Source organism: Sparus aurata, chromosome 11 (assembly GCF_900880675.1).
Source record: "Sparus aurata chromosome 11, fSpaAur1.1, whole genome shotgun sequence".
In the NCBI taxonomy this organism is placed as follows: domain Eukaryota; kingdom Metazoa; phylum Chordata; class Actinopteri; order Spariformes; family Sparidae; genus Sparus; species Sparus aurata.
Genome location: NC_044197.1, coordinates 24,258,806 through 24,285,576, shown reverse-complemented (window position 1 = coordinate 24,285,576; position 26,771 = coordinate 24,258,806). Strand labels below are relative to the sequence as shown.

General features: G+C 37.6%; 1 protein-coding gene across 1 annotated transcript in view; it reads left to right on the top strand.

Moving 5' to 3' along the window:
• The first annotated feature begins 1,569 nt into the window (after positions 1-1,569).
• LOC115591392 (E3 ubiquitin-protein ligase rnf213-alpha-like) overlaps positions 1,570-26,771 on the top strand; it is a 73,128-nt gene continuing 47,926 nt past the window's right edge. Inside the window, exons 1-25 of the mRNA XM_030433385.1 lie at positions 1,570-1,637; positions 5,977-6,016; positions 6,365-6,471; positions 6,617-6,714; positions 8,253-8,967; positions 9,064-9,188; positions 9,551-9,684; positions 9,839-9,973; positions 10,109-10,314; positions 11,638-11,918; positions 12,254-12,471; positions 13,254-13,445; positions 13,797-13,989; positions 16,071-16,126; positions 16,222-16,387; positions 16,962-17,075; positions 17,172-17,270; positions 17,353-17,475; positions 18,113-18,302; positions 18,444-18,617; positions 22,085-22,237; positions 23,307-23,926; positions 24,223-24,382; positions 24,462-24,679; positions 25,081-25,218. Of these exons, the coding sequence (XP_030289245.1) occupies positions 6,372-6,471; positions 6,617-6,714; positions 8,253-8,967; positions 9,064-9,188; positions 9,551-9,684; positions 9,839-9,973; positions 10,109-10,314; positions 11,638-11,918; positions 12,254-12,471; positions 13,254-13,445; positions 13,797-13,989; positions 16,071-16,126; positions 16,222-16,387; positions 16,962-17,075; positions 17,172-17,270; positions 17,353-17,475; positions 18,113-18,302; positions 18,444-18,617; positions 22,085-22,237; positions 23,307-23,926; positions 24,223-24,382; positions 24,462-24,679; positions 25,081-25,218 (4,608 nt within the window). The 5' untranslated portion in view covers positions 1,570-1,637; positions 5,977-6,016; positions 6,365-6,371. The remainder of the gene's footprint in view (positions 1,638-5,976; positions 6,017-6,364; positions 6,472-6,616; positions 6,715-8,252; positions 8,968-9,063; positions 9,189-9,550; positions 9,685-9,838; positions 9,974-10,108; positions 10,315-11,637; positions 11,919-12,253; positions 12,472-13,253; positions 13,446-13,796; positions 13,990-16,070; positions 16,127-16,221; positions 16,388-16,961; positions 17,076-17,171; positions 17,271-17,352; positions 17,476-18,112; positions 18,303-18,443; positions 18,618-22,084; positions 22,238-23,306; positions 23,927-24,222; positions 24,383-24,461; positions 24,680-25,080; positions 25,219-26,771) is intronic.

The following is a 26,771-nucleotide window of genomic DNA, read 5'->3' as shown; positions in this document are numbered from 1 at the left end:
TTATGATATTATCTTGATATACTGTATATAGAAATTGGAAAAAAGAAAAATGCTCACAGTCTTACCTTAACATTTCTTTAGTGTGTTTTTTTCTTATCTTGTTTTTGGGGGCAAGTAAATTACCCTCAAAATATAAGTACAGGGCAGGTGGAGAGAGCAACCGTAACTGTAAAAACAAAAGTTTACGGAAAAAACAAAAACAAAAACACTATAAGCTATTCAATTACTAGTGAAAGGCCACCAGATACATAAAACATACACAAGGTTTCCAAAATATATCTGTTTCGTATTAAATATTTTCAATTGTGTTCTGCTATTTCAACCAAGATCAATCAAGAGATTTTTTTTAAATGTAAAATCAAAACAGTAAAACAGGACTTTTACTGTGCTACTATTACTCAATTAAAAAAAAAAAAAACAGTATGTCTTCTAGCTCTGTTGCAGCTCATCAACAGTGAATTTTTCTAATACCTTTATGATATAATTACTTTCAGTCTTTGTGTCCTGTTTCCATTTGTGTACAGGCCTTAGCCATACTCTGCACACCAGGTTGACGGCACTCACTGTTAGCTTGGAACAGGAACACACAAACTGCTTAAGTGGCCATGAAACTGAAGGATATTTTATTTGCAGGTATTTATCGTTTTTATTGAGCACTTCTTATCGTTGCTAACTAGCCAATTACCTCAGCTAAATGTTACCCACCCACTGGGTTGAGTGGTTGAGTTACAGTTGTTAGCTTGCCTTTGGAGTAGCTAGTTAGATAGTTTGCTAGCTTTAGCTTACATTACTTGATACAGTTACTATTACCAGTAGCAGCATCTAAAAGTAGAAAGGACATTTAAGTAGCTTAAACTTCTCAAGAACAATTTTGACTTTACTTTACTATACTTGAGTATTTATACAATGAGCTCCATTATAAAATACTCAACTAGCTACCATTCAGAGGCAAACATTAGACTTTTAATACTTAATTGCTAACTTCAGTGAAAGTATACATTTGTTGAATTTGGCCAGAATTCAAAAGTAATTGACAACTGCTGCTCTTTGCTAGCCATCCTTGGCTGTAGCTGGCTACCATTAGCTTGATAGGTCATGGCTCTATTAGCCGTCTTCTTTAGTCTCAGTCAGCAGTGTGTTAGCAACCACCGTTTTCAAGACATATAAGTGTGTTATAATTAAATTATAGGACATTTAGTGACATATTTTATGTCACAAAATGTGTAAATATCTGAAGCCTGTGGAAAGAAGGCAAAGCCTCGGCACACTTAATCTTCATCAGAAACATAGAATGTACTTAAAAAGATAACTTTGCAGATGCTTTGACTGAATGCCATTTACAGTTTTTGATCTGTGGTTTGGTTGTATTGGCTTTGTACATTTTATTGTTCCACTGTCTTTTTACTTTACCTCATTTTGGCAGTTCCCCCTTTAACTGTCAACACTGTTCCATGCTTTCAAAATGAGTGTTCAGAAACCTGTCGGGGATGTGCTGCTTACTTCCTTCTCTGTTATTTCTCCCTGGGACTACAGGTAACTGCTCAGTCGAAGCGCCTACGAGCAAAACTGTGAATCTCTGCAAGCTCTGAAGCTGGAACTCCTTGGATGACCACTGACCTCGGACCTCACTGTGGAGCGTGAGTATGAGTGTGGAGTTTCCCTTTGGTGATAAATACAGCATCACAGATAAAACACTGCACAAAAAACAAAACAATATTTAAAAAAAACCTTCACAAGAGCTGTCATCTCAATTCAAGGGATAAAAATATGCGTTGGAAGGAGTGGAACAGTGTTTCTTTGCGATGAATGGAGAGAGAGATGCAGAGCGTGGGTGGAGATGTTTTCCTGGCAGGCTGGGATTAGATGCGGTTCCATAAATATGTTGGGCAGCTTGGTATACTTTGTGCCCAGTGGTAAAAATAGGCCTTCTTCCCGAGGGAAGTGATGACGTCTGCAGCCTGCCTGCATCATCAGCCACAAGTCGGCTTCGTCCTCGTACTGGAAGAGGCAGAGAGACAAAGTGTGGGGGGAGCATCAGTGATCGCCATGGCAACACATGCAGAGTGACGCAGGTAGAGGCAATTGAAAGGGAGAGAGGTGGTGATTGGCTGGCAACTGCAGCGGTGTTTGTCTGTGTAGGGAGGAGATGTGTGGGTGGTAAAACGAAGAGGAGGAGGACTCAAAAGCCCAGCTCTGAGATTAGCACCCACACCCCCAACACACACACACACACACACACACACACACACGCACACACACACACACACACACACACACACACAGTCCAAGCCTGTTAGCACGGTCAACAATTCAGCCTAGCAAGGAGATGATATGATTTAGCACGCTTCTTGAGCACTGACTTCAGAGGAGGTGGAAAATAGTGTTTTTTCCTCCCTCACAAATGCCATCTTGGTTAGTATGCATGCATGCATTTTGGGAGGAAAATATTCCCCACATTCCCCCACATGTACTAAACATATCCTGCTGTTTCATTTGAGGGCCATTAAAATAGACCTTTTGGCAATTCAGCTGCTGTTGCAAGGCGTTAGTCCTGAATTTAATTACATTTTAAAGGTTATTCTGCCCTCTAGTCTACTTCTTCACTGCAGTTTGTCCGCCAGTGTTCCTGTTTTATCTCTCCCAATTGCCTTTTACAATCCTTTCAATCATGGTTTGCTTTATAGAAAGATGAATGTTACATTTGTCTCCCTAATTAACTTAACATATCCAACTATTACCTATGATGCAACAGAGGAGAGGTTGTTTTATCTTGTCATCATTTGCATACAGTGAAAATGTTATCCTGCAATCAGGTATCATAAATATATCTCGGACTTGAACAACATTTCCAGTTGATAGTTTCTGCATCTCGTTCCTTTTGTACCAAAGCATCAGTATCAACACTGATTCTCCTCAGCAACATCACTGCTTTTGAGAATTGTGACACTCATAGTCCAGTGCGCAGTTAATGTAGTTATGTGCATAAATCTCAAGAGAAGTAAGACAAAATAACATAGGGCCATTGTTGGGGATGAAATTAAAGTACTCATATCCTTAGAAAGATGAGGCATCTTAAAATAATAAAGAGAGGGTTATAAGAAAAAAAAAAAGAAAAAAACCCCAAAACAAATACCTAAAACATCTGCAGTCAGCAGGAATGTCACATGAGTCTTTGTGTGTGTCTCTTTATATCCTAAAAGTGCAGGATGAAATACCAACAATATTTGCTTATCACAACATTGAGTTGAAACATATTTGCAAAAAAAATGGATTAGAAAAGAAATCTTTCTTCACTCAGTCAAGTGGCAAGCATAAGGTCGTCGTCAATCATCACTGTTATTAGGGCTGTGTGAGCAGACATGGCAGAGTAATGGCGGGTACACTTTGATTTAGGTAAACTAGCAGGGAAAAGGTAGTGACTAAGGGTAATACCGGGGCCATCAGGAACAGTGGTATGGACAGGGTAGATGGTACAATGATGGCTGAGGCAGGAAAGCTCTCCAGTGACATCTGCTGGACAGGATCTAAAAAGACAGGAAGGACTGAATGCACGGAAATGACATTGCAGGATTTTCTTATTAGAAATCATTCATTTTTATATAATGCCTTTTTAAAGCAAGTCATTTAGTTTATCATGAGTTCCAATAGAGCTGCTATTAGTTGCAATAGTTGGTCGTATCTGTCAGATAATTTTCACCTTGGAGGTCTTAAATATCACACCATGCTTTATATGTTACATAGAGCTTTTAGCATAAAAATAAATTGAATAAATTGAATTAAAATAATAGTATTATAAATAGCATTGCAATTGCTATTACTGTTACATCTATTAACTGCTGGTGTTTCAACTTCTTTTTCCCATTGCTGATTTTACTCTAAATATGTGTAAAGTGTTGTTTGAATGAAGTGGTTTTAATTACTTAAAAACAAATTAAGATATGGTTTCTTGACAGGGAATAAGGTTTGGGGAAATTAAAGGTTTTATCTGAGGAAGCCACACCTTTTCCTGTAAATAAAAATGAAAGTAAAAGCAAGAGTCTTCGTAAGCATTATAAGCAGTCATCTTAGATTGTCAGTGTCAGCCACTGAAGGAAGCAGAGTGAACAAGGTAGGTAGCTGAGTTCATCCATTTTACTGACAAGTTTAAGAATAATCCATCAAATTATCATTATCATCAATTCTTGGTGCATCATACTTTAGATGATTTTTGTGACAGTGATTATTCGCTATTCTTTGTCTGTATATATAGTAATATTTGTAGAAACAGTAAAGTTGACATTAGCATACCATTATACAGAGCTGCAACTACTAGTCAATGAGAAGAAAATGAGTCTGCAGTTATTTTGATGATTTATTAATCATTTTAGGAATAGGGACCTATGACTATTGCCCAGTACCACTTTCTCAAAGGTAAAGACTTGCTGTTTCTCTTTGTCATGTAAGAGATTAAGTGAAATAGCTTAGCTGAGCTGACAAAACAAGCAATTTGAAAAGGTCACTATGGATTATAGGTTATGGTAGAGTCTTACTGAATTGCAATAGATTGTAGAGATGTACCTTATCGGCCTAAGTTTGCACATGTTTGCCTGTTTTATACTCTTTACATTTACAAAAGGGTGTGAAACGGGTCAAAGATGAGAGTGTTGGACTTTGGACTGGGGGTGGTGTTAAACAGGAATGACTTTCAAGTCATTCCTGTTTAACAACACCCCCAGTAGCTTCTGATGACTAGGCGCGCGCGCGCGCACGCTCGCACACACACACACACACACACACATCCAGCCACACCCAGAGAGTTGTTGTGGTACTAGCACTGGCAAATTAAACATGAGTAAATAGCAGCTGTAATGACCCTCACCCTTTACAATGCTTGCAGTTTACATTGTTTTCTGTGGTAGTAAGTGACTTACCCAATTGCCTTGTTTCTGTAGTTGTGCGTACTGCTAAGAGTGTGTCTGTGTCTGTATGTGTTTATTTCTTTTGCTACCTGGTGTGAACATACTGTAGTTTCTTCCTGGCAAAGAGTGACCTCTGCTGGATAGTCAGTCCACTGTCCGCAGTTTACTCACATAATGGCTAACAACATTCTCTGATATTACACATAAATTTCGTGTGAATTTGGAGAATGTTAATCTGGGTGGTGTTGGAATTGCAAGGAAAGCTTTTATTGGACAAATAAAGAGTTTAAAAAAATAAAGATAAAATGAAAAGGGTGCTGCCCACTGAAATAACTCATTCTGCTCAACTGCAGCAGCACAATTTTTTTTCACTTGTTATTTATACAATGTAATGTTTTTAAATATATGGTAATCTAACTTTATAGGAAATGTATTATGAAAACTAAACAGATAAATAAATACTAACTATAAGTAAATCAGGCTTAAGCACACTTGCATATTTATTATCATTTTGCATTCTTCATTTATTCTGCATGTTTAAGTTACATCAGAACTACTGTTGGTAGAACAAGTTAGTAATGGGCCTGTTTATCAGATAAGTTACACCTTGGAAGTCTTGAATACCACATCATGCAAAATATGTTCAAATTACACAAAACTTTGAATACACAAAAATACTGAATTTTTAAAAATAGTTTTATATTGTGTATTTTGTAATGAAGCCTCACCTAGGTGAGACTAGCATTCTGTGGTGGTGGTTTTGACAAAGAAGGCATCATAAGTAAATAGTATATATGGCATTTCAAGTAGTATCATACATGACATCTGTGCAGCTGTTACTGTTACTGTTATAACACTGATGGTGCCTTTATTACTAAAATTGATATGTCAAACACTAGTTCTACACCTACTTTTTCAATGTTTAGCTAATTTCATTATGTGTGCAGTTTCTTAACAGGGAATAAGGTTAGGGGAGATAAAAAGTTGTAGCCGTTACAGCCACTACTTATTATGTAAGTGAAAACAAAAGTAAATGCATGACTCTTATCAAGCTATATAAGCACATCTCTTTTCTCAGATTTTCAGTGTCAGCCATGTAAGGAAGCAGAGCGACCAAGGTAGGTTATTTGAAAAAGTAAATCCATTTTAATGACCAGTTTAATTATGCTGATGAGAATATTCAAGTAACTTTTCTGTAACAGTAAATATGAGGTTAGTCGTATTGAGATTTTGTAATCTTAGTATTACATTAAGTATTCTTTATTAATTTGGGCTCAACTGTAAGATTCCCATTGAATGTTACGAGTTGTTTTCAGATTGTCCTGCCCTGTTTCATTCGTAACCAATATCCTCTTGGTTAATCTTCAGAACAAAATAAGGAAGAAAAGTGAAACAAAATAAGTCTACTCTATTTTACATGTCACAATTCTTAACTTCCCTATTCTCATTAATGTCTGCCTAAATAGGTGGAACATGTTTTGCCCTCAATGTCGAAGTCAACTGGAAAGGTCATATAAATTCTGTCCTGAATGTGGCTTCAAGTTATCTGTCTTGCCTCAAAATCAGACCCAAGGTAAGTTTACCATCAAACTATTTTTTTGTGAATTTCTCAGGGTTATTTGCTGTAATTGACTTGCAAATAGGGATTGCGTATTCACTATTTATGCAGATAAACATATATTTCTGTATTAATATGTAACATAATATTGATTGTGAAGCAGATGTGGACACATCAGCACATCAACTCTTGGTCACTGCTGAGGAAAAGGATCAAAAGGAGGATCAAGATGTTGAACAAAAGACTGCCCAGACCAAGGTGAAACAGTAATTGTACTGTCATAATTTTTCATGATAACCATTCATATTTAAAAGATAACTTTAAACAGAGAAACTACACAGTGTTCCTCCTGTGACTGAACCTTTGTTCTGCTTACATGGACATTATCTCGGGTTGTAAACAAGCTCATGAAAAAAGAACAGGATTCTGCTGTGTGCTATGTTTTGTGCCTGTCAGCTTTTTATATAAGCTTACTGTGACAGCTGTGTCTTTACCCATTCTTCCTTTTAGTTGACCAAGTAGGCAAGAATGACCATGTCCATTTTTTTTTATCTGACAAAAGCACCGTTCAGTACAGACACTTCTCAGAGTTCAGCTATATAACTCTGATGCTCTGCAAATGCAGTGCATTTCCAGTAACGCTTTCACAATGAAAGACTTCAACTGGTTCACAGTTGTAAAGCTTTCAATGTAAAATACAGTTTACTGTTGTGATACCGTAACATCTGCAGTGTCCTGAAGTATCATATCACATGTCTGAATAACCAAAAAGTTATAAATAATATTGTAAGAACAATAATTTCCACTCATATCTTGGGGGATGTTTGATTCAATAGAACCGTAACTACAAATATACGGTTCACACACTGCAGGGGTCTAATATCCTCTTATTTAGTATATATAATAAGTGTGTGTGTGTGTGTGTGTGTGTGTGTGTGTGTTACATGCTCCCCCTCTGCTGGCCAGGATGTGCCACTGTCGCTGATGCTTGGCCTCCTGCCTTTCCAGGCGATAGCTGTCTGGCTGAATAGAAATAACCAATAAGAGGGTGTAGGTCATTAGGCTCTCTCTCTCTCTCTCTCTCTCGTTTTCAATTTCAATTCAATTCACTTGGCTTTATTGGCATGAGGTAACACTGTACATATTGCCAAAGTAAGCGTTTGGAATTCAAAATAATAATAACAATAAAGGAAAACAATATTTACAATAAATTAGTTATACTGTATGTATAATATGTATAACTTATAATTGACTCAATCACAGTCATAGTCACAACAGGACTGTAATAACAAAAAGAAGGAAACAACAAACAACAAAAATGATTGTCACTTCCTGTCTCTCAGTCTATGGCAGGCACAAAGACTGTGGAAGTCTGTGTGTGTGTGTGTGTGTGTGTGTGTGTGTGTGTGTGTGTGTGTGTGTGTGTGTGTGTGTGCGTGTGTGTGTGTGTTTGTTGGTGTGTGTGTGTGTGTGTGTCTCTCTCTCTCTCTGTACAATGATGTCTTGAGTGAAAGCCTGCTGAAATACCAACATGTAAAATAAAAGACACTGTATATAACCTCTTTCTCTTTTTGAAGTCAAAACTGTCACATTAAGTTATCATAATATTGAGGAGGCCCTCAAAGTTCAAACTGCAAATTTACCTATCTTGTTATGGGTGCTAACTTAATTAACTTAATTAGATGGTATTTTTCTAATATTGTAAACATATTTTCTTACTCATTGTGGATATTTGCCATTTTATTAACTTGTTCTTAACTGTCATTCTCCAATATCTGCCATGCTAATCTTTCCAGCAGCAGTCGAGTAGTGAAGACTTTGAGCCAGCCAGAGCGACACCACAGGACCCATCAGATAACTTTGCTTGCCAGGTCACAGTGGAAAAAGGAGACACACCCTCATCCCCCAATCTCACATTTTCAGTTGGTGAATCAGTCTCTACTGCAATGCCACAAGTCAAAGATGCTTGTAAGGAGGAAGAAAGGCTATCTGCTACAGCTCCTGAATGTGACTCTCAACCATGCAGTGATGCTGTCCCTGTTTCCACAGTCCTGCCCTACACTACACCTGCAAATGATAATCTGACAGAGCAGGAAACAGAGGACCCTCCAGATATAAGTACAGAGGACAGCCCTAATGCAGTGCAAATTCCTGCTGACAAGCCTGGTGACATTGAGTCTGGGTTGTTGTCTACTTCTGCATCACCACTAACATCAACTAAAGAAATTGGCCCCACTTCATCAGAATCATCTGAGCAAACACCTCACGTACGCTGTCCTGTGTCAAAGCAGTCTGCCTCTGAACGAAATACAGATATGACACAAAGTCTCTCTGGGAGGCCAGATGATAAAACTGACTACTCAGACTCTCATCAGGGGAAGCTATCTATTGATGATTTACACACAGCCAGAGAGGGTGCTACATCACATGACCAAACGGATAGCACTGCTGGCCAGACACCTAAACACTGTGATTCAGTTGCAAAGCAGTTTGCCTCTGAGCAAGATAAAGGTAAGACAATCTCTCATGACACAGAAAATGTCTTTGCAAGACCAGATGATAATGAGAATCACATCAACACTGAACAACATGAACTTGCGAAACTAGTTTTCAGGAAGGAAAACCAAGCAGCCAGAGCTGAGAGGTGTTGCTCGGATGATCAAAATACCAAACAAGTGGAGTATTCTGCTGATCCATGTCCAGGACCAAAGGAATTAGCCAGAAACACTGAGGTAGTTATCAGTGAACTACATTAACCTTTAAAAACTGACTTGAACCCTAAATTATAAGCTTATTACGCTGCTTTTATTAATTCTCTGCAGAAACACTAAATGATTATCATGGTAGTAATAACATTTCCAGATTTCTGTATTATTGTAATTCGTGTCACATCAAAACCACGTTGTTTTGGCAAAAAGCATGTATACTGGATTTTAACTGTGTAATGTTAATCATCTGCGAAATTAGCAACCATGACCAATTTTCAAGTGGCAATACTGTTATTTTCAATGAGTGAGGACAATCAGATTTCATGTGTAAAACGTGACGATTTACTTGGCTTTGTTTAATCTATGGCATGTTATTCTTCTGACAGGCTGTTGACACCACACAGGCACAGCAGCCAGTCAACAGGGATGTTGATGTCTCAAATTCACCAGTGCCCTTTTGCCCTGATAAGAAGGCAGTAAATATCCTGGAAATGTCCACTGATCATCAGACACCAGAAATGTAGGTTTTTGGTTTTATTATGTTTACCGTATATGCATGATTTTCTATTGTATTTCTGATCTACTATCTGCTCCGAAATACTTTGATATTGTATTATGAAAATATGAAGTCAACATTTACCTAAATGATTTGTCTTTTTTTGTTTATCAAACAGCGAATGTATACCTGTGTACTTCCATGCTGTCACTTCCAAAAGTGTTCATTTCAATCCAGAAAAGGATAAGATTTATTTTACATGTAAAAGATTGTATGGAAGTTGGGATCAAACGGGCCTGCAACTGTCCTCTAGGTATGAGTTTTGAAAAACATATTCTATCATAACCTTTTTGTCAACTCTCCACCAAAAACAAAGGAACAATGAAATCAGATTGATCTATAAGTTACATTTCCCTGTCCCACCACTAATGACTGCTGTATTTCACAGGCCACTAGGGGACAAGACATATCTTGTTGAAGGACGAGTTATGATTCCCAAGAACATAATTCACGAGAGCATACCCTACAGATACTTTATTTTAAAGGGCGGTGACAGTGACTTGAAGAGCACTTTTGAGACCATCTACCAGGAAGACAGAAATCAAAATGTCAACAGGAGCCTGAAAATTGGAAAGGAGTTGTTAACACTTGAAGGTAATTTGGATATTTTTCTTTACACTAAAAGGCTCAACAACAGTTTCTAGTCAGAGCCTAACTGATAAATCAGCTTTGCAGATAGCAGATGGTATTATCTTATTGTAGATTATTTGTACTGGAATTCTTTTTCACTGATAATTGCTGCACAGAAATGAATCACAAAATACACTTGCCAAGGGGGACTGTGATGGATTGAAGGTGCGTAGACGGACCCAAAAGCTGACAGTCAGACAGGAGAAGGTTATAAGGTGATTTATTCAACAATCAGAGGAATATTTGTGCAGTTCAGGGGTAGCTCATTGAAGGAGGTGAAGAGGGCTCTGTCAGGAAAGGGTTACTTGAGGTCATGAAGATCAAAAGCATGCAGAGAAGTGCAGAGGCGGGCTGGGTTATGGTGCTGGGTTACCAGTGAATAGACGGGGTCCTGAGAGCGTCTTGGCTCGGGGAGCCTTGAGTGGAGTTTGGTTGTTGGCAGAGGTGTGGCAGGAGGCTGGTTGGGTGAGACACTGGAGAGTGTGGAGAAATCAACTCTGAGGAGGATGAATTACTTTGGACAAAAGCGTCTGCTAATTGCCCTAAATGTAAATGTAAATGAATTAAATCAAGAGATCATGAAGAGATTGATGCATGTGTGTGTGTCCAGCTCCAGCCTTCCAGGGAAACCATGCCTCAGCCTAAGACACACCTCTGAAACTCACAAGCAGAAGTACACACCATACACGAAAAAAATGTATATAAAAAAAACACAATCATGACAGGCACAATGGATGCTAAGATCTAGGACAAATGTGTCTGCAATGCTGGAAAGTATCAAATGGGCTGTTTGGGATCAGAGTATATTTTTCTGTTATTCTGTTTCCAGTGAGCTCTACAGTTATGTGTATATCTGCTAATATGAATTGTATGTAAAAGAATTGACCCATGTTTTCATTTAAAAACTCTTTGTTTTTTAAGGGAGCTCTTAAAGCATATGTAAAGCACTGAGTTAAAGGAGATTATTTTTCCCCCTGAGCAAACACATAATTACATAAGATCTTAGTTAAAAAAACAAACAATTTCAAAGTTTATCATATCACGACAAAGTTTGGGTGGAAGGTGTATCTTCATTAACAAAGAAGTGAGATGTGAGACTAGTCAGCTGCTAGCCAAGCAGCTAAAGACTGAGCCAATGATGGGGAATCATGAACATGAAAGTAACTGATGCCAATCAGCTGATACAAGTGATTTGAGTACTCTATGAAGAAACACAATGCTCCATTTGTACATAATGGTTTGACATTCCATTAAAAGCCTTCTTTCCTTTTGTTAATCTGTATCTAGGGGAGTGGCACCAGTTTGATGATATGATCTATCTGGAGCTTAAGAAGCGTTTTTTGGCCGGGAAATCTTCGATTAAAGAAGCTGTTATCAAAGGAAGAGACGCAGCTGGCAGGGTGATGCTGAATATCATCCTTGAGCGTCTTAAAACTTGGAAGGAACCAAATGTGGACAACTTCTTTCTCCTGCTAGATCAGTTCTACTTTACATACAGCTTTCCTGCACTGATAGCATTGCATGATCGCATGCAAAAACCATGGGGATTGCCATATGGTGAAAACCAGGTAAATTATGGGACATCAGATGGTCGCCTAAAATTCTGAGACAAATTGAATTTATAAAAAAAAGTTTCCAGTCAGAATTATCCTCAGAATCTGAGTATAAGTGTAACAGAGGGGTGGTTGTGGCTCAGTAGGTAGAGCTAGTCATCCACTTATGAGAAGTTGGTGGTTCAATGATTGTGCATAGAAATATTCTGGGATGATTTGGATAGAAAGTACAGTATTTCTCCTGATGGACAGGATAGCAGTTTGTGAATATATGAATGTAACATGTCACTTTGAGTGGTTGGTAAGCTCTGTTTACGTTGGTTGTTTTCTTCTTCTTTTACCTTTTCTAGGTCAAGGTCCTGCTCCAAGATCTTGTTCAAAAAACAAAAGCTCTCTTAGAGCCTCTGCATGCAGGAGTTGTTAGTTTGCTCATTTACAACACTTACCTGCAAGACAGCTTGACAGATCAGCTATCTCATCTATGTGATCTTCTATGCCTGCCTAATAAACCACCACACCATTTCTCACCCTGGTGGAAGGCCTTTACAAGCCCTATAGATGAAAAGAGGTAATTAATATGTGATTTAAGTTATAATACATTATCATGATAACAATAAAGGTAATAACTTTAAGATAAGAAAGGTAAGAAATAAACAACAGACAGCAAAACTGAATGCTATATGTTACCAAAAGACCCTCAGATTTAAGTTTTATGTGAAGAGTTTTATATTTTAAATAAAGCATGCAAATGTATTTTGTTTGTTGTCTTTAAAATGAAGATCTGAGCACTGATTGTATGTTTCATCAACATAATACCAGTGTTTCCCCTATGCATTCTGCGCCACCGCAAAAAGAAAAAAAAGACTTGATTTTTGTAGGTTTAATATTACGGGCGAATTTAAGTTGCACACAGTGAAAGCACTACATCATAAGTTATCTTGAAATCGATTAATATTGTTATTATTGCTATTTGTATAATTTCTTATTTGTATCTTCCATGTCATGTGGCCCAGTGACTCGAAACCAGCAGTATAAGCGGTGGTATTTAAAAATACATTTATAAAATAAATTACATTCAACAAATACATTTCCGCATTGTGCCCCTTTATTTAAATTTTTTTTAAGGCTTATGATAAATATCAAAGAAAATTAAGATGAAAATTAACAGCTGTAAGTTTCAAAAAAAATCTAGGGGAAACACTGATAATACAGAGTAAAAACATATCCTAACCATTTATTATATGATAATGATAATATTTGAAAAAACAACATAATTGGCTCTCAAAAAATGTAATACCTTCTCCATTGTAAATGTAATAGAACTAAACACTGACATCTCTGCTGGTGTAGAGTTGCAGATGCTGTTGAGATACTTTGCAACAGTGCTGAACGACATCACATTGTGAAGTGGGTGTTGGTCATCCCTCTGATTCACTTACTGAGAGGTGAAAGCAAGCCATTTGAAAAAGTTCCACCTTGTGACTCCTGGACACGCTTGAGGGAGAGCAAAACAACACATTTCTCCACCGACCGGGATGTCAGGTAGGTGGATGTGTTTTTCTCCTCCAAAGACTTGCTGATGAACAGAACCTTTTGAAATATCTGTATAAATGTTTAACCAAACTCATAATTTGGTTAAACACGTTTGAATATCAGTGGTCCTATATTAAATGAAGCTGGTAATGTTTTGTCCTCATATTTCATGACCCAAAACTTGTTTAAGTGATAGGTCAACATTTTAGAAAATGCGTTGACACTGAAAGGTTTCCAGGCAGGCAACAGACACCTTAGCTCGTTACTAGCATGAGACAAAATTTTCTTTTTAGATTGAAAGTTTAGGTCAATGTATATTACTCATCCTGGGGATATCTTGATTTTTTTTTATTAAATTAGGAGTGTGGCCCATATTATGAAAGAGCATGCATACCTGGCAGACATTGATCGTCTTCTTGTGCACTCTTGGATGCCTTTGCTACCTGTGGAGAATCTTACAAGCTTCATATCCAGCGTGAAAGTGGATCTCCTAGACATTCTTAATTATCTGCAGATCAGTATCAGCTCTGGAATAACTCGCTCCGAATACATGGTATGTATCCTAAAGTGACTATAACATTTTTTTTTTCTTATAAAAGTTTATCAAATGGCAATGTGAAATCAATGTGACAATGTTAAAGGGGTTGCAACTGGAGATGAACCTACAGAGAATATTCACCAGCTTTTGTAGCTTTGCTCAGCTGTATGCCACTTTATAATGCGTTCATGCTCATTGTTGGCTGACCGACCTACAACTTTGTGTTTTGTTTAAGTTGTACCACTCTCACAGTGTCAGTGGCCCTTTTGACACTGTCTCTTCAAGGTGGGAATGTTGCACCGTTATTCAGCCTCACCATTCTGTATAAAAGGTACAAAGACAAAATAGGAGGTAAATGTTGTTCAGCCACTGAGTCAGCAGCAGAGGTAGTGACAGGAAGTTTGGGAGCTCCTTTCTCTCTGAGCAGAGGAGGAGACCCATTGCCATATCAAAGGGACAGTGAATTAAAGTAACTGCCATGTCATGACATTGTTATTGGGCTTGTTCATGAGGAGCCGGGCTTGCACAGAAACGATCACTGTGATCATTGTCGCGGAATCTTCTGAATTTACAGGGCTCTTATTTAGCTTGTTTTTTGGAGTATTTTTCTAAATTGCTTTCTATTAGTGTTAATGATTTAGCCTTTCAAAGTAAAGCTTCTAGCTTGGAAGTTAAAGTTGATGATCAGACTTTGAGCAAATTATATGCGTTTCATGTAGTTTGACTTTCTTAACATGGAAAAGATCTACAGATCATACTGAACATTGTTGTATAATGGTGCTGCAAATGGAGACTAGTGGTGAATGAACATAACATGAATAGTAAAGGACAAAAGACAAAGACAAAAGCCACAGGAGAGAAGTTCAGTTTTTTATTTGGTTTAACAGTGCTGTTATATATCCTTTGCAGTAGTGGAGACATGGGATGGGAACTCCATACCTCAAATATTTTAGCTTTTGAATTGATTAGGGGCGGCTGTAGCTCAGTGGGTAGAGCTGGTGGACCAGTGATCGGAAGGTCGCTGGTTCAAATCCCTGGCTCCCCTGGGGTGGGACTGAGCTACATGCCGAGCAAGATACTGAACTCCAGAATTGCTCCTGATGTGCAGTTGGCAACCTGTGGGGCAGCTACTGCCATCAGTAAGGGTCCTGCAATGAGCTGGCGACTCATTCAGAGTGTACCCTGGCCTTCGCCCATGAGTGGAACTGGATTTGGCCCCAGTAAGCCCTGCAACCCCTCAGGGGGACAACCCTTATGGAAAAGGAAATGAACGAATTGATTCGTGAAGATATCTGATTAGAGACTTGCTCAAAATACATTTAATTTGGACATCTCACATGGTAATCCCTCAGCTACTGAGCTAGGTGAAATTTAAGAATGAAGTTAATTTGATGTAGTATGATGTATGATGTATTTTTGACTAAAAGAACATATACGCTGATTTCTTTCAGCAGGATGATTATGAAAAACTTGAGTTGTGCTTCAGGAAGGGAGCCTTTGCTGTAGCAGATTTTGTTTGTCAAATTTAGAGCGAAGGCGGAACATTTTGTATAAGACTGAGCAGCAAAATAACATGTCATTTTGTAATGATATAAAATGTTTGAATGTTGCAACTGTACTTTTGGTTTCTTGTAAACCCATGAGGGTTGGAACTCTTGGTAAGCATGACAAGATATAAAAGAAATCAAATCCATTAATAGGCTACCCTGTCAATTGAAGACTGCATACAAACGGATATATGGGTTGGTAACATATCGGTTATATCAAACTCAGATCTAAAAGGATATGAGTGTTTCTGTGATTTCTTGTGCAAGCTGAAGGCTGCTAAAAACCTGTTTGACTTGACCACAGCTTTTTGTCTCTGCTGACTGCTGCTGACGCCTGCTCACATCCGAGGAGAAGGCTCTGCAATCCCACTGTACACCTTCTGCTTGGCATCAAACAGCAGACGGACACAGATCATGCCATAACCCTTCATTATAATAATGACCTGAAATAATTGCAGGTTTAAACAGCTATGAGGTACATTGATCTTCTTTCACTGTTGAAGTACTGTATGTCTTCAAATTATTTTTGTTCTTTTTATTGTATTACAGGCTTTAAAAGATTTGGGAAGTGTTCTCATTGACGGAACAAAACATAACAGTAAAAGGTAAAAAAAAAAAAACCTGTCACTGTTTGATAGTATTTCTACAGTAATGTCTACAATTGCAACAATTTCTCATCAATAGATCTTTTCCCCCATAGTTTTGATGACACAGAGAAATATGGAGACTATTGCCTGAAATCTGGAGCAATGCTGCTTGGTTCTGTTTGCCGTCACACAACAGATCCACAGCGCTGCAATGTTCCCATGGTCTTCCTTGATCTTGTCTGTCAGATTTTCTTGTCATACAACCACACTGATTCCCAGGTGAGACTCAACTGTCTGTCTGTTGGACAGGCCTCATATTTATGTCTCCAAGCCACAGTCAGGACTTAAAACTCTTGGTGCATTTTGCAACTGTAGGGAACACGGCCTCTGCTTGTTATGATTTTGAGGTTTATATATTTGCAATCTCATACTCTCTGCTGTTAAATTATACACCATATTTAAAGCAACATTATGAAACTCTTTTTAACTTAAAGTAACAATTTGGGTCTTTTGATTTGGGGTCTATGTATTACCTGCAGTAGATGATCATTAGCTCTCCAACTTTGTGGAGAAGTAGCGCGTAGCATGGACAGAGAAGCAAAGCAATGTGCTGCTAATCTGCCAGTTTTAGGAAATGTATTCCCAGTTTTGTTTCATGTGTTTAAGTTTTATGTCTTATTCATGATGTCCCTCAGTGAAAGGCAGGGTACAACATGTACAAATACAGACTATTAATGCTTTAATGCATGCAGTGCAATATTAGACAATGTTAAGGTTTTTTCTTTCATTAAAAGTTCCTCTTATTATGTAAAAGCAATTCAAAATCCATAGTAACTTATAACTGCTATTCCAGTCAACAGAAGAGTCCATTGGGGAGACATTCGAAACAATGAGGGAATGGCGAAGAAAAACATTCAGTAACAAACTGCTTTGTAAATCGCAGTTTTCTTTACCCATTGAAATAGAGGTAAGTCAAAATCAATTGCAGTAATATGTTGTTCTCTGTTCTACTTAAAATATGACATAGCTGACCAACTATTCAAATCCACGTCTCTCTTTCTAGGTATGGAAAAAGTTACTCTCACTATCGTTCAGTCATGAGGAACTCACTTCATTCTGGAGAGACACCTTCATAGCTGATTTTGAAGGAAAGCTAAAACAAGTAAGACAAGTATTTTTTGGTGTTTGCATGCCTTAGATATGCACTTATGAAACAAAACTGAGGATGTGTGCTTCTGTGCTAGGAAAAGCAAAAGGATCAAATTGGAGTATACTCCAAACAGATGGAAGAACTGCACAAGACAAGTCCATTGTTATGCAGTACAATGGAGAAATGTGCGTTAGAGGCAGTTGCAGATATTTGTCAGGTATGATTTTGATAAGTGGTGAATAGAAGTTACAAAATGCTTTTAAATTACATAATGTGAATGCTTAGTTGTATCCTTTTTGTGTGTTATAAACATAAACAGTTGTAACCAATGAGGCAGTTAAGAAACTTCTTTAAGAACTTTAAAGTCAGATGGGTTAGTAAGTATATATATCCCACCCACAACAGTATCTAATATCACAAGTAACAGCCTGTCAACACTGAATAATGCAAAATACTTTAGTACATGACTTAAGTAAATTATAGTTAGTTACATTCTACCACTTGGTATTCTCAACTTTGACATTAAGATTTTTATTTTTAATGCAAATGTATATTGGTTCCTTTTTATCAGTTATCTGTCTCTTTGTACACTAATAATCAGTACCGGCCCTGAAAAAATCAGTTGATCCCTACTTTAAAGCTCTAGTATTACAAGAATTTAGTTATTAGTACTTGTAATAAATGACTGACAAAGACAATTAACTACCAAAATGATTTTTGTGCATGCCTCTTGCAATAAAGCAATTAATTAAATCAGCAGATCCCTCTTATGTACAATATTTTGAGCTCTCAATGAGAAATACTTGGAGTATGTTGTGCGATGATTTTATTTTTCATGATTGTTTTCTGATCAGGATAAGTCTGGCCGAGCCATCTCAGCTCTTTTGAAGAAACATGATATAACAAAGTTTGGGAAGCTGATGTCTGTTGTTGTGCTGAAGACATGGCCCACAGATGTTAATGGAGAAGATATTGAGGCAGAAGACTTGGTACTTGAGCACCTTTTGACTTTGCCCATATCAAAAACTGTCTTTCAAATGACAGGTAAGTACCTTTAACATATTATATTATAACTTTTTATTATTATAGTGTGTGTGAATGAGAGAGAACGTTGGTTCAAGTTGGTGTATTTATTTTCTCATGCTGAAATGTTTTTCAGTTGGTTTTGTTACGGCTGTTTTCCAGGTGCAAGAGAAAAACTAATCAACAAACTGTCCGATGAAGCGCAAACAAAGATAACTCTGGCAAGGTCAACATTCAGATCTGTGTCAAACAAGTTCCTGACTGGCGAGATCCAAATCAAAACTTTAAATCAAATCGTCCAGAGAGAACATGAATTTGTTGACTTGGTAAAGATAGGTGAGTACGAATATCAGTTTTTTCTGCTCTTTCTTCTGAAACCCCTCTCCCTTGAATTTCAATTTCTTCTTCATTTACTAATTCTTCCTCCAGGCGGTGGCATACGCAACCCTGAAGTGACACAGGAACAGTAAATACTGACTTTACCTGGCAGGAAGGCAATGAATAAAATGTATTTTTGCAAAATTAGTTATTTTTAAATCCATAAACTTTAACCAAATAGATGTTTTCTCTCAAAACAGTGCCCTCTACCTCCACCTAACAGCTGTAAAAGAAATTGTATTATTCAAGAGGAATGACAGATTTGTGAACCAACAACTACGAAAGCCCTAAAGGGCCATGCATTCATGCATTTTACTTCCTCCGTTATCCCGTAATAACGAGTTAATTTCAGTTTGAGATCTTGAGAAAAAACCATAGTGCAGTATATTAAATCATGTCATGTCATTAAAACAGTAGTAAAGTAACAGGCTACAGTTAAGACAAGTGGTCTGTTGTCAATATAACAGTAATAACAACGAAGAAGAAAACAACAAACAACAAATATGTGTGCCAGCTGATATGTGTGTCACTCCCTGTCTCTCAGTCTATGGCTGGCACTTTTTTGTTGTTGTACTGGCTTCAGGTGGTATTTTTTCATTCTCCCTTCAGACTCTTATCCTGCTTCCCTTCATGCACCAGGATCAAGAAGTCCTGTAGATATGAAGTCAAAATCCAAAACATCTCCTCTCTCTCTCTCTCTCACTCTCTCTCTCTCACTCACACACACACACACACACACACACACACACACACACACGACAGAATGCATGTCACTGTGCAAAACAAGAATATTGCGTCTGCGCAATCTAAGTCAGCCTGATGTTGTCGTCAACTACACAGCTGACGCATGGGACCTCATAGCTGGTCAGCTATGTAGTTAACGACGAAATCAGGCTCACTTAGATTGCGGCGCCGATATAACTGAAGCCTTGCTAAAGGTGTAAAGATATCTGACGCGGTGATCGATATGCTCCTGCTCTTCTGATATTGCTACACTGAATGATGTTTCCTGCAACAATTTAATATACTAACTAGACTATCATTTTGTTTTCTCAAGATCTCAAATTAATTATATCGTTATCTTGGGAAAACAAAGTTTCATTATCTCGAGATCTCGGGAAAATGTTCCCGTTACCTCGGGAAAACAGAGGAAATAAAATGTATGAATGCATGGCCCTTTAAGGCTTCCATAAATAACCCCTCTAGAGTGGAACCTTTTTTGCCCTCTTTTGTACCTTCTACCTTTGTACCTAAGTAAATTAATCTTGAGGATAAAAGCAGTACATGAATCAGGCTGCTTAAGACTGGTAATATTCTGTTTCAACTTTTTACCACCCCCATTATATTTCAAGAGGTGAATTTTGGTTCTTTAATTTAAGTAATCTTAAACTAATGTTAAACCAGATTGTACATCAGCTCCATACTGTAAATAAAAATGTTGAAAAAAATCAATTGTGTAAGTTGCCTTGAAAGTGTCCCATTGTACAGAGTTATATTCTAAGAAATAGAAACATACCCCCTTCTAGTAATGCAGATAGTATTGTTTTTACTTGATCTGGTCTTGAGATATCCACTATTGATTGCTGCTCAGGATTCTGATTGGAAGTACTATCAGAAAGACATGAACATTCACCACACCAAATTTGCCCTCTGATGTGTATTATAACATGGCAGTCTTGAGTTCCAGTGATTTCTACAGCTCTCATTTTTCTGTGATGTAATGAGTGGTACACAAACCTGTAACAAAAAACAGTCATTCGGTGAGGTTCAATAATGAATTTATCATGGGTCTTCTAAAAAAGGGGCTACAACTGCCATGATATACATGTTCTTTACAAGTGTATGTAAACTTTTGACTACAACTGTATGTGTACAGTGCTGTGAAAAAGTATTTGCCCCCTTACAGATTTCTTTGGTTTTTGCTTTTTTGACACACTTACATGTTTCAGATCATCAAACAAATCTTAATAGAAGACAAAGATAACCTGAGAAAGGTTAAATGATGATGTCATTTATTAAGGGAAAATGCTATCCAAACCAACCTGACCTTACGTGAAAAGTAATTGCCCCCCCCCTTCTTAAATCAGGAATTAACTGTGATAACCACATTTTTTGGAAAGCTGAGTTCAATTTCACTAGCTCCACCCAGGCCCAATTACTGCTAGACCTGTAGAATCAAGAAATGGCTTAAATAGAACCTGTCTGACAACATGAAGTAAGCCAAAATATCATGCCCCAATCCGAAGAAATTCAAGAACAGATGAGAAACAAAGTCATTGACACCTATCAGTCTGGAAAGGGTTACTAAGCCATTTCTAAGGCTTTGGGACTCCAGCAAACCCCAGTGAGAGCCATTATCCCCAAATGGAGAAAACATGGAACAGTGGTGAACCTTCCCAGGATTGGCCGGCCTGCCAAAATTACTCCAAGAGCGCTTCGACAACTCATCAAGGACTTTGCCTCAGTTAAGATCAGTGTTAATGATTCTACAATAAGAAAGAGACTGGGCAAAAATGGCATCCATGTGAGATTTCCAACCACTACTGACCAATAAGAACACTATGGCCCGTCTAACAATTGCCAAAAAACATCTTGATGATCCCGAAGACTTTTGGGAAAATACTCTGTGGATGGACGAGACAAGAGTAGAATTTTTAGGAAGGTGCGCCTCCCGTTAAATCTGCTGTAAAATTAACACAGCAATTCAGAAAAAGAACATCATACCACCAGTCAAACATGGTGATAGTAGTTGGATGATCTAGGGCTGACGTGCTGTAATTGATGGAACCATGAATTCTGCTCTCTACCAGAAAATCCTTAAGGAGAATGTCCGGCCATCAGTTTGTGACCTTAAGGCCAAGCGCACTTGGGTTACGCAGCAGGACAATGAGCCAAAGCACAACAGCAAGTCCACCTCTTAATGGCAAATGGAGTGGCCTAGTCAAAGTCCGCACTTAAATCTGATTGTGATGCTGTGGCATGACCTTATACGAGCTGTTCATGCTCAAAAAACAATTCTGCAAAGAATAGTGGGCCAAAATTTCTCAACAGTCATGTGAAAGACTCATTGCCAGTTATCGCAAACACCGCCAAAGGGTTGCACCACCAGTTATTAGGTTTAGAGGGCAATTACTTTTTCACATAGGGCCAGGTTGGTTTGGATAGCTTTTTTCCCTTAATAAATGAAATCATCATCCGAAAACTGTATTTTGTATTTTCTCAGGTTATCTTTGTCTGATATTAAAATTTGTTTGATGGCCTGAAACATGTAAGTGTAACAAAAAAGCAAAACAAAATAAATCTGTAAGGGGGCAAATACTTTTTCACACCATTGTATATGCACAGTGGCTGTTTTTCTTTGTTGACGTTCACAGTTGTCATTTGTTTCTGTAGTTATGTTCATCTAAGTGTTTATGTTCTTCTAGATGATCTCTGTGATGATGGACGTTGTAAAGATGACGTAAACATGACAACATTACTGAAACTAAGAGAAGATGAAGTAATATCTGTCCGTAGAGAGAAGGAGCTGGTTAAGGGTCTTCTACAAGTCTGCCGGGAGCTTCCAAAGCACGTCAAAGGTAGGAAGCGCTGACACACTGAGAGTGAACATAATGTTAGAAACCTAGTCTTTGAATAGAGACACTATGCTATGTTGTAGTTTATTATCATAAAATATATTTTGAAATTTCTTGCAGAAATATATATGGTGCAGAAGTTCAACAGTCGCTGGCCCATGATTCAAATGAAAACATGTGAAGCACTTAAAAGAGGATGATTGGAGAATTCAAATGATAGGATCTGAAGTAGTATAAAACTTTTAATTTGTTGCAGACTTGCTTTTTGGTGGTTTTTGACCATCTGACCAATTTTCTCTCAGCAGCAGGTGATTGTTTGCATCTCTTCCTGATCGTGGCAGTGACACAACTGTGCCATGCACTTCATACTTAGAAACAGTTGTCTGTACAGTTGATCTTTGAAACTTTAACTGCTTTAAAATAGCTCCAAGCGACTTTCCTGACTTATTCAAATCAATAATGTGCCCTTTCAGATCAGCTGAGTCTAATGGGTGTATCAAACAATCCCTATTTAAATAGGCCCAGTAAAGTCACCAGCTGTTATCAATCAGAATCACTCAGAAAAAGTTAAGACCACTACAAATATTTGATTAACACAACTTCTTTATAATCACCAAAATTAATCGTTCAGTTTAATGTATATATATTTTTGAGCCAGCAGATTTGGTCATATTTTGAGAAGACCTATAATAAATTCATCATTGAACAAAACTTCATGAATGTTTTTGTGACAAACAAGTTTGTGTTCAGCTGATTCCATCACAGGAAAATCTGAGTTGTAGAAATCATTGGAACTCAAGTCGTCAATGATATACATGTTCTTTACAAGTGTAAGTAAACTTTGAACAGGACTGTACATTCTTTTTTTTCAAAGATTTTTTTCTGGCGTAGACACCTTTATTAGCAGTAGACAGAGAGGAAACACAGGAGAGAGAGGGGGATGTGACATGGAGCAAAGGACCTCCAGCCAGAATCGAACCGGGTTGGCTGCGTTTATGGCATGTGCTCTAACCACGCAACTATCTGCGTGCCAGGACTGTATATTCTTAACATTTATCTTTTTGATCCACAGTTGACTTTAAGGGGCTGGACAAAAAACTTGATCAGAACACTGAGATGATGAACCTGAATGAATTCATGAAAGTTCACACTCTTGATGGAGAAACCTCTTCTGCACATGGGCAAGTCACTTATTTCAATCTTTGTGATGCCGCTCGTCAGATGGCTTCAAAACTGCATGCTGTTAAAGACAGCACAATCTTCAAAAAGTGCTGGATGCACCAAGTAGGAGAGCTGTCAATAGACCACCATGATACAAATGACACTGAAGAACTTGATGGAAATAAGGAAATCTACACTCTTGACCTGGTCTACAGCAAAGTATTCCAGAGTTGCTACAGCAAATACAAAAGGCTTTATGATGGTCTGAAGAGTGGGGAACTGTTATTAGAGGACATAGACAGCATTTTTGCATACTGTGGAGGAAAATATAAAGAATTGAAGGAAGAATTGGACATCATGTGCAAAACAAATCCATCTGATGACAGAAAATGGATCGGAGAAAGGATTCACCAGATTCAACAGTACCATGGTCTTCATCTTGCGATAGAGTCTGCTAAAATCATCATGGACATCAGGAACACAATATGTCCAGAAGGAAACTTCAATGTACTGGAGAAATTGTTGCAAATGGTATGTTTCCCAATCATTTAAAGTTAGGAAGAGCAGCTTTATCCTTAAAAATTTATTTAAAAGAAACACCAGTTACTTCACCAGAAACTTCATAATTCTTATGAAGACTAGTTTGGTCTTGTACTATGAATAACATACTGAAGTACTAGTAGAATATTTACCCACAATTCACAAAAAATCATTTAAACAAGAGTTTGAGAAAACTGAAAAGATAAATGAATAAAATAGACTTTTATACAGCCTTTTAGAATCACAAATCATACAATTAACAATATACTTTGGATATACTTTTTCAGACTCAAGGTGACTTCAAGAAAAACTGCTTGAATTACATAGATGATAACCTCGTGAAGACCAAAAATATTCTGATGGACATTACGAATGATGGCAAGGAATGTCTTCAGGAACTCAGTCGGAGCATAGAGTTTGTCCTGTGGGTTAAAGAAGCACTTGAAGGTACAGTAAATAGCATTTTTTTGTTACCAAGTACTATAGACAAGAGGTTGTATTGGCTTAAGGAACTTTTTAATTGCAGATATCAATGAGCTGAAAGTTTTTGTCGACCTGGCATCCATCTCTGCCGGAGAGAATGACCTGGAAGTGGATCGAGTGGCCTGTTTTCATGATACTGTCCTTGGTTTCTCATCCATCTTGTATGGATTGAAGCAGGACTCTGATTTTGTGGCCTTCAATGAGTCACTGTCAAAATTGTGGAAAGCACTTAAAAGTGACATAAATTTACCGACAAAGCTGGTAAGATTCCATCCTTTATGTCACCAGCATATGTAAGTAAATTGCTTCTACAATTAAACCACAATCCATAAAAAGTTACTAAGATGTCTTATTATCCAAACCAAATTGTTTAAAAGTGAAAAAAATAAAGGTTTTCTTTAATTAGTGCACTGTCACATTCAACGTTTTAGGCAAATATTTTAGGAAAAGGTTTATCCCCTGATGGGATCTTAGCTACGTAGTTTGTTATACAAACCACATCCTGTTTTTTGGGGGGGTTTTTTTTATCAAATGTATATATAAAATGGATAAATGGCTACTGTTTATTTATTCTTTGCTATTTGAAGAAAATACAGAAAACTGATTTATAAGTTAATGTGAAGAATTACACTCAAAATTATTCATTTTGTAACGTATTTCAGAGGGATACAGCACGACATCTGGAATGGTTGAAGACTGTGAAGCTAAGCCATGGATCTGTTGAATTTTCATCTCTGTCCCTGGCAACATCCATCAATGAGAGAGGAATATACACCATCAAGGCCCAAGACCAGAAAAAGGTAAACTCAGTGTACAATGTGAAAAAATTTTGGCAGTACTGGAAAAATATCATTGCAACAATTATAGTTACGTATCATCATAATCATTTTTTTTAGTTCAATTTTAGTGTTAAAAAGAAACTGTAAAAAATAAACACGTCAACACATCTCAACTGCACAGATTATAACCTCTTACAGTAAGTGGATGTTTTTCAACAGATACTATTTTAGTATCAAAATCACACTGGCTTTCCAAGTCGTGTGCATGTGATGATAGCTTTTTATGTTTTCAGGTTTACCATCTGATGAAATTAATGTTTGTGATTGTTAAAAAAACACTTTCAAAACAGAATGATATAAAATTTTGTCCATTTCTGGGGTACCTATATTTAGATCTTAGCAGAATATTTACTATAAAATTAAATATCATTCCAAACACAGCTGATTGCAATTTCAGCCAAAAGTCTACCCAGTGTCAAGCTTTTAATTACAGTATTAGACTAGAGAGGGAGAACTAGGACCCTCACTGACTTTACTTTATGAGTAATTATATTGTACATGATTGTTATTGCAGCGCTAGAATTTAAAGATTTAGATTTTTGTTTAAACTTTTAAGTTTTCACAAGTAACTTAAAATATAATGTGCTGCCTTACTTGCTTCTTACCTGTAGTCTTTAGTATGGTCATATGATGATAACATTGTTTTATAAAACTCCCTGTTGTTAGTGTCATTTAGGTCAGGAGGTGGGATTACCAGCTTGGCCAAGTCACATGTTGGTAATGCAGATCACGGCTAATTGCCCAGGAGTCCTTATTAATTTGCCACTGTAAAGTGAGCGTTTGTGCTGCCTGGGTCACGTCAGCTAGAGGGATTGTAATATCCGAGGTTTCATTTACATTAACGTTTGAATCGGTGTCCATGTGCGTATGTGCGTGCGTGCGTGTGTGTACAGCTGGGTTTCAGTTAAATGCAGGGTCCCCTTTAAACGCCAGGTGCAGGTTTCAAATAAATGCAGAGTCTAATTCTAGGGGTGTCAAATTATCACGTTAATTGCAATTAATTAATTTCAGTCATATTTAGCGTGTTATGTTTTTTAATCACGTTAATCTAATTTTTAATCTCTAACTTACTGTTTGTGTATGCGAGTTGCCTTTTTATAAAATCTGTTTTTGTGCATTCGGCTTCTTGTGCTTGAGTGGAAAACAGTGGTCAGTCACACCCTGAAGTGGACATTGATTGGCTGTCATTGTGTTGGGGATGGTTTAGCATAAGCTGATAGGCTCCCATTGTAGTTGGGAGGGCAAGGTGAGAAGCGGAGAGGAGACGTGAAAATGGAGGAGCATGTGAGAGTTGTCGGCCCAATGAATGGGAAATTTACATTTCACAAACGCCCCGACGGCACCATTGATAAATGTAGATTGATATGACTCGGGCCCGGTTCTAGGCATGGGCACGGGGCAATGCCCCCCCTAATGCTTCAGCTGCCCCACCAAACCGACCCCGCTTCATTCCGAAAAGAGAAAAAAAAAAAAAAAGTATATTCAAATATATAATATTGTAACGTATTCCCATA